Source organism: Excalfactoria chinensis, chromosome 11 (genome assembly GCF_039878825.1).
Source record: "Excalfactoria chinensis isolate bCotChi1 chromosome 11, bCotChi1.hap2, whole genome shotgun sequence".
In the NCBI taxonomy this organism is placed as follows: domain Eukaryota; kingdom Metazoa; phylum Chordata; class Aves; order Galliformes; family Phasianidae; genus Excalfactoria; species Excalfactoria chinensis.
The window spans coordinates 16,250,446-16,263,668 of record NC_092835.1 but is presented as its reverse complement, the minus strand read 5'-3'; the positions used below and the strand labels follow the sequence as shown (position 1 = coordinate 16,263,668).

The following is a 13,223-nucleotide window of genomic DNA, read 5'->3' as shown; positions in this document are numbered from 1 at the left end:
AGGTTTCGCTTTGCTGGGCAGGTCCCAGCCCTGAGAGCAGCTTGTGGCCTGTCCTCCTCCCTGACACATCTCTGCTCCACACCTGAGTGCTGGCAGCGCTCAAGGCAGTGGGCTCCAGCCTGTAACAGCCAATGGGGCAGGGCATGGAGCCCCGGGGTAAGTAACAGCAGCACAGGAAGAATGGCTTTAATGCTTTATTTAAAATAAGTTTTGTTATAAAACGGGAGATATATATATATATATTATTAAAATACATAGAAACATCTAATCTTAACAAAAGACTAGACTTATTTTTCCCTTTTTATTTCCCTCTTTCTTTAATAGGATACGGTGTGGAGGAGAGCCAGGAGCTGGAAGGTGCAGCACATACCTCCCATGGTTGCAGCTGACTCAGAGGCTGCACTGGGGCTCCTCTGTCCCTCTGTGCCCCTGCCGGCCCCCACTTCCACACCTACTCCCAACAGCACTGGGCTGCAGGTTGCTCTTCTTTTTCCCTCCATTCCAAGACCATGTAAACAGGTTATAAATATTGCAAACACATTCATCTTGACCACACTGTGATCTCTCTTGAGAAGACAACGGTTCAGTCACTTTACAATAGCTTCCTTCAAGACTGCAAAGCCCCTGCTGGTGCCAGGGGGGCAGCCCTACGGCTGCTCTCCCTTTGGGCAGGGTGCATGCAGCAGCACCGGGGCGCCTTCGTGCAACAGGGCATGAGAATCCAACAGGGAAAGGAGCTGCTGGGGTTATTCTGGCTTCGAATCTGGGCCGTGCTGCTCCCAAAGAGGCTGGGTTGGGGGGCAGGGGGTGGAGCGGGACCTTGTGGCAGGGAGCTGGGCACAGTCACACCAAACCAAGCCTCATCCATGTGCCCGCTGCTCCTGCAGCCGTGGTGTCCCCAGCACTGCGAGGTGGGAGTGCTCAGCCCCGATCCTTCCAGCCAGATACCCCAGCTGTCCCAAAAACAAAGCTGCAGAGGTGGCGAGGCTCCTTGCTAAAGCCATCTGTCCAGCAAGAATTGCAAGTCACAGAGCTGCGTGTCTCACAGTGAGAGGTGCCACGGCAGGAAGGGGTGCCACCACCCTGGGGCACAGCTCTGAAGGTGGCCGGGGCACCGAGGTGGGCGAGGGGCTGGGTCCTGCAGCATGTGTCACACGGGGACCGGCCTCAGCTTCCCTGTGGGGACACAGACACGTGCATCAGGCTGGGCAGGGGGCAAAGCCACCACAGCTCGAGGCCCCAAGCGATGCGGTCCCAGCAGCTCCCCCTGCGAGCAGCACAGCCCTGCAGCCCTCCCTGCCTGGGAAGCGGGGCTGAAGCAGAGCCCATCACCAGCTCCCGGCCGCGGGCACTCACCTGGCAGCCACAGCTGCCCAATTCAGGCTGAAATCGAAGAGAAGAGAGGTTCAGCTGCGGGCATTGCCCTGCAGCATCGCTCCCTGGCTGCCCCACGTGCAGCCCCGGCTGCTTTGCCCCACGTGGCCCCTCACCGCCCTGTGCTGGGACAGGGCACTTCAGGGGAAGCCCTAACCAGGCTCCTGCCAGCCAATTAACCAGCGGTTAATGAGCCGATTACTGCACAGCTCGCTCCACACGCAGCTTAGCCTGTCATCAGTTTGCTGGGAGCCTCCTCCCATGGAAGGCCGCGGGTTGGGCACTCCAGGATCACGGAGTGGGACCCCCACGCCCTCACCCACCTGAGCTCTGCAGCTTCCTGCGGATGGAGGTGGTGCGGCCGCTGGGCAGCCCAGGGCTGGGGGACGCGTGGCTCCGGCTGGAGGATCCCGGCAAGTCACCCTGGGGAGAGATGGGGCACGGCCCCGGGTCAGCTCGTGCCTCCAGCGATGGCACACAATGAAAGGTGACGGCGGAGCTGTGGGTACCTCCAGCTGCTCCTGGCTGGGCCAGGACACCAGCTCAGTCTTGCGGGACACAGGGCCCAGCTCCACGGAGCGGACGCGCTCGGCAAACTTCAGGGAGCACAGCGTCTCACTGCTGTTCTTCTCGGCAGGGGAGACCTGCGGGTGGGAGCAGCAGCACATCACTCAACTGTCACCCCCCCGTCCCTCCCTGCTGCTCAGCGGGGTCAGGGAGCTGCTATTATTAACCCATCACCCCACGATAGCCCCCGGCCGCCGTCTGCACCAGGCACGGCCCCGTCACCAGCAGAGAGAAGCCACAGCAGGTGGCACAGAGCACAGGGGGTGGGGGACAGGGAACCCAGACCTGCACCATCATGAGGGTCTTGCTATCCCCGCTGAGCGAGTCCTGCAGCAGGTAGGTCAGCTTGGAGTTGCGGAAGGGCACGTGGCCCTGGCGGGAGCGCAGCGCGTAGATGACGTCCCCCAGCGCCGACAGCGACCTGTTGATGTACTGAGCCTCGCGCAGCCGGCTGCCCTCTGCACCCGAGCGCCCGACCCGCTCCGAGCCCGCCAGGTCCACCAGGTTCAGCTTCCCTGGGAGCACAGACAGACGTCAGCACCGCCAGCACCGCCATGCAGCCCCACCGGGGGGCACAGCACCCACCCGTGGTGCGCAGCCCCGTGCTGCGGTCGAGGCCGCGGACGGTGACGATGAGCAGCGCGTGGGAGCGCGAGCTGTGCTCGTTCAGGTTGGTGCACTCTGTCACACGGTTGACGTGGCCGAACTCAAAGACCTGAGGGTGAGCGGGGGGTGAGGCTGCCATCCACTCATCCCCCCTTCCACCGTGCTTTTATTTCCAGCCCCCTGCAGCACATCCAGGGCCTGTTCTGGGCTCTGTTGCCCCCCATCCTGGGACAATGCTGCAGAGCCACCAACACACCGTAGGATGACCACCAGCTCACTGCCTCACCTTGTTGATGTCCTCCACGCTCTGCACGCTGAACTCAGTCAGCCCGGGCACATAGAGCTGCCCGCTGCCATCAGGGCACAGCTTGATCTCCAGCTTCTCTTGGGGCTCCTTCCCCAGCAGGTCCCTGCGAGGGGGAACCCATCAGCACCCAGCTCCCTTTGGGACGGAGCCTGCTGCCTCCAGAGGTGCAGCACAGTGCAGATGTGCACTCAGGGCCTGCACCGGTCCCTGCAGTGTCAGAGAGCCCCTACGGCTGCTGCCATCACTCCCCCAGCCCCCAGCGTCCAGGCAGGGCAGGAAAATGTTTCTCATTCCCTTGGCTCCCAGAGCACAGTTTCTAAATATAACGGCCGAGGCCGGGGAGCCGGGCCAAGGGGAAGGGTTTGGAGCCCAGCGGAGGAAGCGGGGGGAGCCCAAATAAGCAGAAACGGCTCAAAGGGAGACAGGACCCAGACTGGTGCTTCCTTACACGGCCAACGCTGAGCCCCGAGGGCTCCACGTGATGCTGTGCCCCGGCCAAGGGCTCACGGCCATACCTGAGTGCCTCATTGTAGATCTCGGCCACGCTGACGCTGATGGCGTAGTCCCAGTCGGCCGCCTTGCTCCGCACCTCAGAGAAGAGCAGCTGCAGGGCCCGCTGGTTGATGCCTGGGTTTGTGGAGGTTCCCTGGTGAATGGGGAGAGAAATGACCCGTTGGGCTTCTTCCCAATGCAGCTGAGCAGAAGCAAAGCTCAGGGGTTGCAGAAACAGCCAGGACTGGTCCAGCGCCGGCCTGGGTTAGCGATGGCACTGGGACACAGGGCACACAGGGCACTGCAGCAGGAAGGCAAGGAAGGCAAGAAGAGGAAAGGCAAAGCCAGGTAAATTCACCTCCATTGTGTAGGTCTTCCCTGCCCCTGTCTGTCCGTAGGCAAAAATGCAGACGTTGTACCCATCGATGCAGGAGGTGACCAGAGCCTGAACCTCTTGAAACACCTGCAGGGGGCCAGAGAGCATCAGTGGACGGTCCCCCAGCCCTCCCCCAGCCGTCATTCCTCCCACTGTTAGTGGCGTGAGGCAGCACCCACCTCCTCCTGGGACGCCTGTGGAGGAAACACCTTGTCCAGCTCAAAGGACACCTGCTTCCCCTTGTGCAGGAGGTGCAGGACGGCGTCGTCATCCGCATCGAACGTCACCGCGCTGACCGCCTCGGGGCCCTCTCCGTCCTCTTTAGTGATGGGGCGGACTCTCCCAAAGACACGGATGTTCCCTTGGGGGAGCAGAGGCAGCATCAATCAGCCCCGCTGTGGCACCCGGCCGTTCCCGCAGCCCGGCCCCAACGCACCTTTCAGCCGCACCAGCTCGTTGTGGCACTTCTTGCGGAGCTGCAGCTCGCGGCGGTATTTGCGCAGCAGCTCCCTGTTGGTGCTGTTCACCTCCTCAATGGCTTGTCCGATCTGCGCGAAGGACGGTGCTCAGCCACCCACCCACCCACACACCACACAGGGTGAGGGGCTCCGGGCTGACCCCGTACTCACCTCAGCCCTGGCGCTCCTCAGGGTCTCCTGGAGGAGCAGGGGGAAATCCCGCACCTGCCGCTTCAGGCTGTTGTAGTCGTGGGTCAGGGTGCGCAGCGCCGGCTGCAGCGTCAGCAGGTTGGTCCTCACGCCTGCGGGCAGCACAAGGTGAGGGTGGGTGGCCCCAGCACGGGGTGAAGACACACAGCCCTGACCCCCGTGAGCCCCACCAGCCCAGCGCCCTCCTCACCCGCCAGGTTCTCGTGCACTGCCTTCATCTCCACTTGGGCGCGGGAAAATGCCTCTTCGATGGCACGGTTCTTCTCGTCCTCCATCGCCTGCATCTCCTCCAGCATCTGCCCGTGGGCCCGCTCCAGCTCCGACTCATACATGGCAATCTGGGGGGAATCGGTGGTGTAAGGCAGCACCGACAACGCGTGCACATCAGTCCCAACATCACCTGGTTCGCAGCACTGCACTGCTGTGCCTGCAGACCCGTACCTGTGCCCGGAGCTGAGCTGCTGTCTTCTGGGAGCTCTGCAGCTGCTGCTCCATCTCCTTCAGCACCTGCCTCTGCATCCCCACCTGCTCCTGCAGGTACTGATTTCGGGACTGGCTTTCACACAGAGCCTGCTTTGCCTTGGCTGACTCCACCTCCACCGTCTTGATGATGTACTGCACGAAGCACCCACAGACGATGGTGTATTACGGACCGAGGTCACGGCACCGCAGCACAGCCAGCAGGAGGCACAGCCCCGCGGTGCTCACCTTTATCTGCTGGGGCTGAGCCCTGAGGCTGGCGATGGTCTCCTGGCTGTCCCGCAGCCGCCGGCTGAGCCGCTCCTCCTCCTGCGCTCTCTCGGCCAGCGAATCCTTCAGCCGCAGCTCCACCTCGGCCAGGCGGTTCGTCTTCTGCTGCACCTCCAGCTCCAGCTCCGCCAGCTTGGCTCGGGCTTCGTCCGCCTCCCTCTGCAGCTGGCACAGCCGCTCCTGCAGCCCGGCGTTCTCCTGGCCCCAAAGCAGGCTCAGCCGAGGCCGTGGCACCCGCAGCCCCCACCGGCAGCCACGGGTCACCCGCAGCTCACCTGGAGGTGGGTGCAGTCCCGACACGCCGCCTGCTGCCGCCGCAGCTCCCTCAGCTCCCCTTCACGCGCCTTCATCTCCTGCCGCAGCCGCTCGTTCTCAGCCACCAGCAGGTCCCGGTGCTTCTCCACATCCGTGCCACCCTGCGGAAGGTCAGCGTGTGATGGGAGCCCCCCCAGCAGTCCCCCCAAGCCCATTCACCCCCCCCCGCAGCCGGTGAGCTCACCATCTCCGAGCGCAGCCTGCCGATCTCCTGCGCCTGCTCCCGGAGGTTCGCCTTCAGGTTTTCAACCTGCACACATGGGGAGGCTCCGCTGGAAGCACAAAGCTGTGCTGTGCCGCCCCCCAACGCTCTGCTCCCCGGGAAGGGATTCCCCTCCTAACACCCTGCCAGGCGAGGAGGCACCGCACCAACCCCCGACGCAGTGAGCGTGAGGCTGTCGCCCCCATGCAAACGGCAGCAGCCTCTTCTGAACCTCCGCAGATCGTCATTTAGGAGCTGCTGATTTATAACAAATGCGAACGCGCTCACATTGTGCTGTAATTAATTATGATAAGTTAAAAGCCGCTCCCTTGTGGAGACGGCGGCGCGGCGAGCTGCCCGAGCGCACCTCCTGCGTGTGCCGGGGCAGAGGCTGCTCCCGGAGCCAGCACCTCAATTCAACCCTTCCTCCGCTGCCCCTCACCCTCAGCACAGCCCGTCGGTGCTCCAGGCAGGAGGAGGGGGACGCGGAGCCATGGCTAAGCCACCACCCTCCTGCTCAGACGAATGGCGCACCGCGGGGCTGTGCTCCCCACACGCTTCCAGCCCCAACCACGTCCCCGCACCTTCCGGAACCTCAACGATAAACCTCACAGGAAAGCACACCGCCCCACACACAGCGCTGGAAGGCTCCAGCCACGCAGCAAGCAGAAGCTCATAGAGGAGAAGAGCTGCTCCCCAGCGCAGCGCCCTGCTACAGCAGCACAGCCCCGTGCCCTACCTCCTCAGGCAGCTCCGGCTGCAGCCTGCTCTCCAGGCTGCTCAGGGACTCCTTGGCAGTGGGCTTAGGGCTGAGGCACGGCCCGGCCATTGCTGAGCTCACGGAGCCCAGGTTCACCCCGTGCTGCGCAGCCCCGGCACACCAGCTGCCTGTCCTGCTTGTGTCATGCAGACTATGCCAACCAGATCCAGGACAATTACATCCACCTTTTTGACACCAGTGGAACAAGCCAAACCTGACTGTAATAGCTTCCACAACATCCACATGCAAATCCCTTTATTAGCAGCCTGGGTTTCAATCTCCCTGTAATGAGGAAGGTCCTCACATCCACAGCTGTGTCTGCACCGGCACGAGGAACATTAGGGGGTCAGCACTGAGGCCAGCCCCCATCCACAGCAGCACAGCAAGCACCAACACAGACATGCTCTGCTCCTCACTCCAGACAGCTGGAGCACCCTGAGCCTTCATGCTACAGATCACAACCCGCAGCTGGAAGCACAGAGTGCACCCAAAGCCCCCCTACCTGCCCTCGCAGCTGGACAGAGATGGCGATCTCCTCGCTCTCTCGGGCAGCCAGTTTCTCCTGCAGAGCCAGCAGCTCCTCCTGCAGCCGCAGCTTCTCCTCCTGCAGGTGCGCCATGGATGCCACCACCTTCTGGATGACGGGGAAGGGCCGCTGGGCCGGCAGGCTGGCACGCTTCCCACTGCAAAACCGACCCCCTGCGGCAGGAGCGAGCACAGCAGGGTCGGGGTCAGCCAGCCCCAGGGGGACACAGGCACCCTGCGACCCAAGGGAGACAGCAACAGGAGCACAGCGGTGCTGAGGGTCCCAGTGGGAGGGCGGTGACACCAGTGCGTGCCCGTGTTACAGACGGAGGGATGCCGGCATCCCACGGCACAGCCTGGGCTGCCCTGCATGGACGTGCAGCCACCCAGCCCCACTGCTGCCTCTGATTCACCCCCTCAGCACCACAGCCTTTTTTTTGCCCCTGAATGAGCAGGTGCCAGTGGAAAAACAGCATGGGATGGTGTTATTAAAGGCTGCGTCACCGAACACGGCAGCGTAATGGAAGCCAAATTCAAATTACACGGGCGACCCAAATGGTGGCACTGCTTGTTGAGTGCGACTTTCTGACCTTCGCAGCACGAGTTTAAACACAGCTTTCTGCAAACGAAGCCTTAAATTGCTCGGTGGTTCCAGCAGGGGACGAGCTGGACTGACTCACCGCCATGCAGCGCCGGTGGAACCAGCAGCATGGATCTGGGCTGCTCCCTGCCTTGCCTGGAAAGCGAAGGTTGGAAGGCAAAGGGCGATGCTGGGAGCCTCTTGGCTGCTTGCAGGCGGGCTGATGCCGTGTGTCAGTTGTGTTTCACACACGTGCTGCAGGGTGTCAGCCGTCCCAAGGTACTGACAGCTGTGGGGACTTGTGCTTTCTTCAAGCCAAGAGGCAGCAAAGAGGGACAGCCAGGAATCTGTGCTCCTCCAGAAGGGACTGCAGGGGGGGGTTTGTTCTCCTGCCTGGGGCTGCATGCACAGCTTTGCTCAAGCGCCCGCCTCCTCCCCGTACCAAAGGGATGTTCCAGCCAAGGGATACCAAACCCAAACCTGAAGGCAGCAGACCCTCCCCCCGGTGAGCACTGCCTCCTCCCAGCTGGGCCAGGCACCACTCAGGAAGGCACCGGAGCACCGGCTGGAGACACTGCATGCACGGCCCCATCCCTCAGCCCTGGCTGCGTCCGTGCTCCCCTCACCGCTTTTCTCCAGGCTCATGGTGCAGGCTGCCTGCCCTGGCACGGTGGGCTCACATGGGGACGCTGGTGGTTCCTCCGTGGTGCGTGGCAGGGCCGGCTGCTGGCCGTCCTCCAGCGAGACCTGCAGGGTGAAATGTGCTGCTGGGTTCGTGGCCTCCCAGTGCCATCCCACTGGGTGTGCTCCACCAGCCCCACGTCCCCGGGACACCCACATCGCACAGGCGCTGCGAGGACGGTCCCACATCCCCACCCTCTATTGTCAAGAGGAATTCAGCCGGCTGCCTTCGGCTCTGCCCGTTACACGTCGGTGTCGTTGCGCTGGGTGGGCTTCAGCAAAGCCCTGGTGTCTCAAGGTTGAATGCAAAGGGCTGGGGCTTTTCCAGCTCAAGGAAAACCCAGAAGGAGGAAAGAGAGGAATACGGCAAAGGTCAAAAAAGTCCGGGCTGTTGTGTAATCCCGCATTCGCCGGCTTGCAGGGAAAAAAAAATCTATCTATTTTTAATGCCACCAGTAAAAAAAAGTGCTGGCGAGGTGGTTCTGCAAGGGAACGGCACGGAGCAGCTGCGGGCACCGCTCAAAAGTTCCCTTCCTTCCCTCCGCTCGGGCGGCAGCGCAGCGCTGAGCGGGGACGGGCGGCCCCGCACAGGGACGGCGGCGGCAGCGCCGGGCCGGCAGCCACCCCTGAGCCCACGGAGCGGGCGGACCCCTCCTGCACCGCCCCAAAGATCGCTTTGCGGGGCGGCTGAGGCCCGAAGGAGACCGACAGCAGGGCGAGCAGCAGGACGCGCAACCCGCAGGGCACCCCACGCCCCTGCAGCTCTGCAGCTCGCTCCCGCTCCCCGGCCGCGCAGCAATGCGAAGAATGCGGGCTTGCCGGTTCCTCCCCCCGCCCCTCCGCGGAGCCGTGCGGTACTCACGCTGCAGGGGCAGCTCCCGGCCCGGGCGGGCTGCCGGCATGGCACGGGGGGTCCCCGGCTCCGCGACCCCTCGGCTGCCGCGGGGAGAGCGGCTCGGCACCTCGCAAAGCCCTCCGGTCCCCGCTCCGCACCCCGGTCCCGCCCACCGCCGTCCCGCACACAAAGGGAAGCCCGGCCCGGCCCCGCCCGCTCCCGGTACCCTCCCGGTGCCGCTCACCGGCCGCCCGCTGCAGCTCCGCTCCCCGCCCCGGTCCCGCCCACCCGGGCGTCGGCACCGGCTGCTCCGCCCCGGTTCGTTGCCCTGGTAACGCCCGGGACCCCCGACGGGCGGCGGTGCCTGGGGGATGCGCGGCCCCGCACTGCCCCTCTCAACCCCACGTAGCCCAGCTCTGCCACTCTGAGCCCCTTACAGCCCTTCGTAGTCCCACACAGCCTCTCTCAGTCCTACAGAGCCCCATATAGCCCCTCTCAGCCCCACACAGCTGTACATAGCCTCACACGGCCCCGATCTGCCCCTCTCAGCCCCTCATAGCCTTATCCAGCCCCACACGGCCCCTCATGGCCCTATACAGCCCCATTGTGGGTGCTGTAGGTGTTCACGCAGGGCTCCCCATGTCCGTGCCGCTGGTTCAGCGCTGACACGGGCGGACACGAGGTGACTGTAAGCATTCCAGCAGCGACTCTAATGTCGTATTGTCACTGACTTAATTTACGAGCTGTGAGGGCAAAATAATGTTTATGCAAATAGCTCTGGGCGTTAAGTCATTTCCTGTCCTTTGAATGCTTCAGGTTTTTGATGGCATTGCAATTATGCAGCGGGCGTACGTTGCGTCAATTGCATCAAGGAGAGACTAAATGGGTGAGGGGAGATGGACGGCTCCCAAAGCAGGAACCCCAATGCACCAGGAGATCTCGGTGCCCACCGGGCCGGTGGGGCTCATCCTAAAGATGGTACTCGGGACTGAGCGTGGAAATCCCCACCCTCAGGGCTCTTTGCCATTGGAAACAGCCCCTCTATCACCCCACGGCGGGCGCTGTGAGCAATAGGGCTGCCCCCCCTTTCCAGCCCCAGCTCACTGCGTGCTGCCTTTGCTTTCTCTCCACGTTCCAACGCGGCGCCGCGGGCTCTGCCTTTCCTTTTAGAGCAGCTCTTTCCCCGCCTGCAAAGCATCCCTCCTCGCTGCCAGCCTGGGAACAGACATCCGAATGCCGGCCCGGGATCAATGAGCGCTGGGAGAGCAGCAGGAGGGCGGCCAGCCCCGCTGCCACCTCCTGTGCATGTGGATGCAATGAGGGATCTGCTCAGCCAGGCGGTTTCATTGCCATTTCCCCCCCCACTTCCCCACGAGTGTGGATGGAGGGAAGCCCCATTGATTGCACCGCTGTGCCGATGGGGGCCCTTTGCATTTGCAGTCTGCTCTGCCCCAAGCAAATATTTAACCTACATCTGTAACACCTCCGGGGAGATGGAGGGAAAATACGATATCCTGGCAAAAGTTTAACCTCCCCCTCCGTTCCCTTCCAGCAAGTTGATGGCAGCAATGCAGGCGTGGGCACACCTGGGTGCTCTCTGTAGGAAATTCCCAGCGGGAGGATCATCAGATGGAGTGAGAATGCATCCCCAGAGAGCAATTAATGATAAGGCAGCTCAGTGCTGTAACTCCACTCCTCCCTGAGAGCCCCGGCGAGGGGATCTCCGTGCTGAGCCCACAGGAGCAGCTAACGAAACCCCACAGTCCCTCGTTGCCATCTAAGCTCTTTAACGAGTTTTAATTAAGTCTTAGCGTGCTCCTGAGAAATTTGTACTCGTTTCCAAGTTCACAGTGGGAATTAACCCAACCCGCAGGCAGCGATGCTGAGATAAGGCAGCACTCAGGTGTCCCGGAGCTGCCCTCACTCACCCACCCAACATCAGCAGCTGTGTCTTTTTCTCCTGCAGCAGGAGGGTCCCTGCAGGGCCTGGCCCCATCCCTGCCCTTCTTCTCCCCAAGAGCTGAGCCTGCAGCTGCCTGGCCAGGGGGTGCAAATAGAGGCAGAAAGGATGGCAGCGGTCTCCTTTAAAAAAGGGCATCCCATCCTCAGTGAAGCTATTTTTAGTGCCCTCAGAAGCACGTTTGGTTTTGGAGGAGACGCTCGAGCAGTAATTGTGAATAATTTAGGGAACTGAGTTTGGAGGCTGATGTCAGCAGCCGTGCCACTAAGGGACACTGAGTGCGTGGCTTGGCTGCTCAGCGCTGAATCCCACAGGGACGCACAGCCATAGGAGCCTCTGTGGGAAGAGCAGCGCTGTTGTGCTCACCCTGTGCCCGTCTGGAAAGGGAGAGCTATGGCACAGCTCCGTCGCCTCCCAACTGCTCGGCCTGCAAACTTACCCTGCCATGCATTATTCACACCTCTCATATATAATGCACAGCCCTACACCCGCACCTGGAGCCGCATGGTGATGGATGGACACTGCGGCTCACTGCCATCGCTCCCACCCCACACCTCTCACCTGGGGGCCGGGCCCTGCTGCCCACCGCCTGGCTCCTGGCAGTCCCCTGGTGCTCTGCAGAGCCACGCTCCGCCGTTTGCTGCCCTTGGTCCAGCCCAGCACTGAGAGTGCAGCCAGAGCACCCAGCGCATGCATGGCACTGCCTGCTCCCCAAAGGGTCCCCAGGGCGGCTGCTGCAGAGCAACTCCGTCTGCAACGGAGGCGACGTCCCCTCTGCTCCCGTCTGCCGGTGCCTTAAAAGCAGATTAAAGCCCGGCCCTGCAAATTGCTGACACAACCTATTTCTCAGATGGGTGGACAGGTGGACTTTTCTCCCTCCGCAGATAACTGTGCTCAGATGGGAGCAGGTTTGCTCCCTGAGTGCAGCCATCCACCATCCCCTCACCCTGACCCCAGGGTCTCAGGAACACCCAAACCTTTCCTGTTCCTGCAGAAGGAATGACACAGAGCCCCATTTCCCTCCCATCAACCCGCACGTGCAGGCTGTCTGAAAGCAGCCAGGAACGGTGAGAGCAGGGAGATTTGCAAAGCAAACAGCGATCAAACAAAAAGGCTTTGGTTACTGTTCTCGAGGCTGTTTGCCAAGACACACAGATCATATCGGGCTCATTTACAGAAGGAAAACCAACGTAATTAGCGCACAGGAAAACACTTTAATGAAAAGAACCTTCGTGTAAAAAGTGATGGGACGCTGCCCAGTGCTGCAGGAGGACCCAGAGCCAATGCTGCATGTCCCAGCTCAACATGGTCACACCGCTGTGCTGCATGCACTGCAGCAGGCAGTAACCATGGCAGCAGAGAGATCTGCACGTGATAGCAGCATTTCTGCAGTACAAAGGAGCCTCTTATCTGGGCTGAGCCAATCATCAGGCTGCTGCTCATTCCTCCACCTTGTGCTAGGACAGAGCCGTGCCGCGTCATTCCATCCTATGCCATCCCATGTTGTGCCGTGCCATGTTACGCTATATTGTGCCATGCTGTGCCTCGCCATCCTGTGCCATCCCATGTCATGCCATCCTATGCCATGCCATCGTATGTCATCCCATGCCAGGCCATCTCATGCCATGCCATCTTATGCTATGCCACCCTATGCCATTCCACAGCATGCTATCCCACCCCATCCTATGCTGTACCATCTTATGCCATTCCATGCCATTCTGTCCTATGCTATTCCATGCCACTCTATGCCATCCTATGTCATGCTATTCTATTCCATGCCATCTTATGCCATCCTATGTCACGCCATTTCATGCCTTGCCATCCTATGTCATGCCATGCCACCCTATCCCATGCTATGCCAAGCCATCCTATGCCATCCTGTACCATGTCATGCCATGTTGTGCTGTGCCATGTGGTCCCAGCGGGTCCCAGCCCAGGGCTGGCAATATGTCTCTATACAACAGCCCCTCTATTTCATCTATCACTCTTTTCTGGTTGCTTTTGCCCAACCTATCATTGAATCATAGTGGTTGGAAAAGACCTCCAAGCTCCCCAGATCTGACCTCAACCCCCCCTCTCCCCTCCCCAAAATGCCCACCAGCCACATCCCTTTGACTTCCAGCTCTTCACACACATCCAGCATCCTCCACAAGGGGGAAAACTCTGTGAAATAATAACGTGGATATGTAATTCTTCCGATGACTCAAAGCCAACCTGCTGGATGT

General features: G+C 61.4%; 1 protein-coding gene across 3 annotated transcripts; it reads right to left on the bottom strand.

Annotated features, from left to right (window-relative positions):
• Window positions 1-179: 179 nt before the first annotated feature.
• On the bottom strand, window positions 180-9,383 carry KIFC3 (kinesin family member C3). 3 transcript variants are annotated; one of them, XM_072346275.1, is made up of 19 exons: window positions 9,283-9,383; window positions 8,149-8,269; window positions 6,920-7,116; window positions 5,640-5,705; window positions 5,416-5,556; window positions 5,099-5,338; window positions 4,832-5,005; window positions 4,581-4,728; window positions 4,352-4,482; window positions 4,159-4,270; window positions 3,902-4,083; window positions 3,705-3,809; window positions 3,370-3,500; window positions 2,834-2,957; window positions 2,527-2,656; window positions 2,227-2,456; window positions 1,884-2,018; window positions 1,698-1,797; window positions 180-1,176 (listed from the first exon to the last, which is right to left on the bottom strand). In XM_072346275.1, exons 2-19 carry the CDS (start codon window positions 8,165-8,167, stop codon window positions 1,151-1,153), a joined length of 2,391 nt encoding a protein of 796 aa, XP_072202376.1. In that variant the 5' UTR covers window positions 8,168-8,269; window positions 9,283-9,383; the 3' UTR covers window positions 180-1,150. The 3 variants fall into 3 exon arrangements, with proteins under 3 accessions (XP_072202376.1, XP_072202375.1, XP_072202377.1); XM_072346274.1 differs by lacking the exon at window positions 9,283-9,383 and adding an exon at window positions 9,066-9,199; XM_072346276.1 differs by lacking the exon at window positions 9,283-9,383 and adding an exon at window positions 8,361-8,486.
• Between the last annotated feature and the right edge of the window lie 3,840 nt (window positions 9,384-13,223).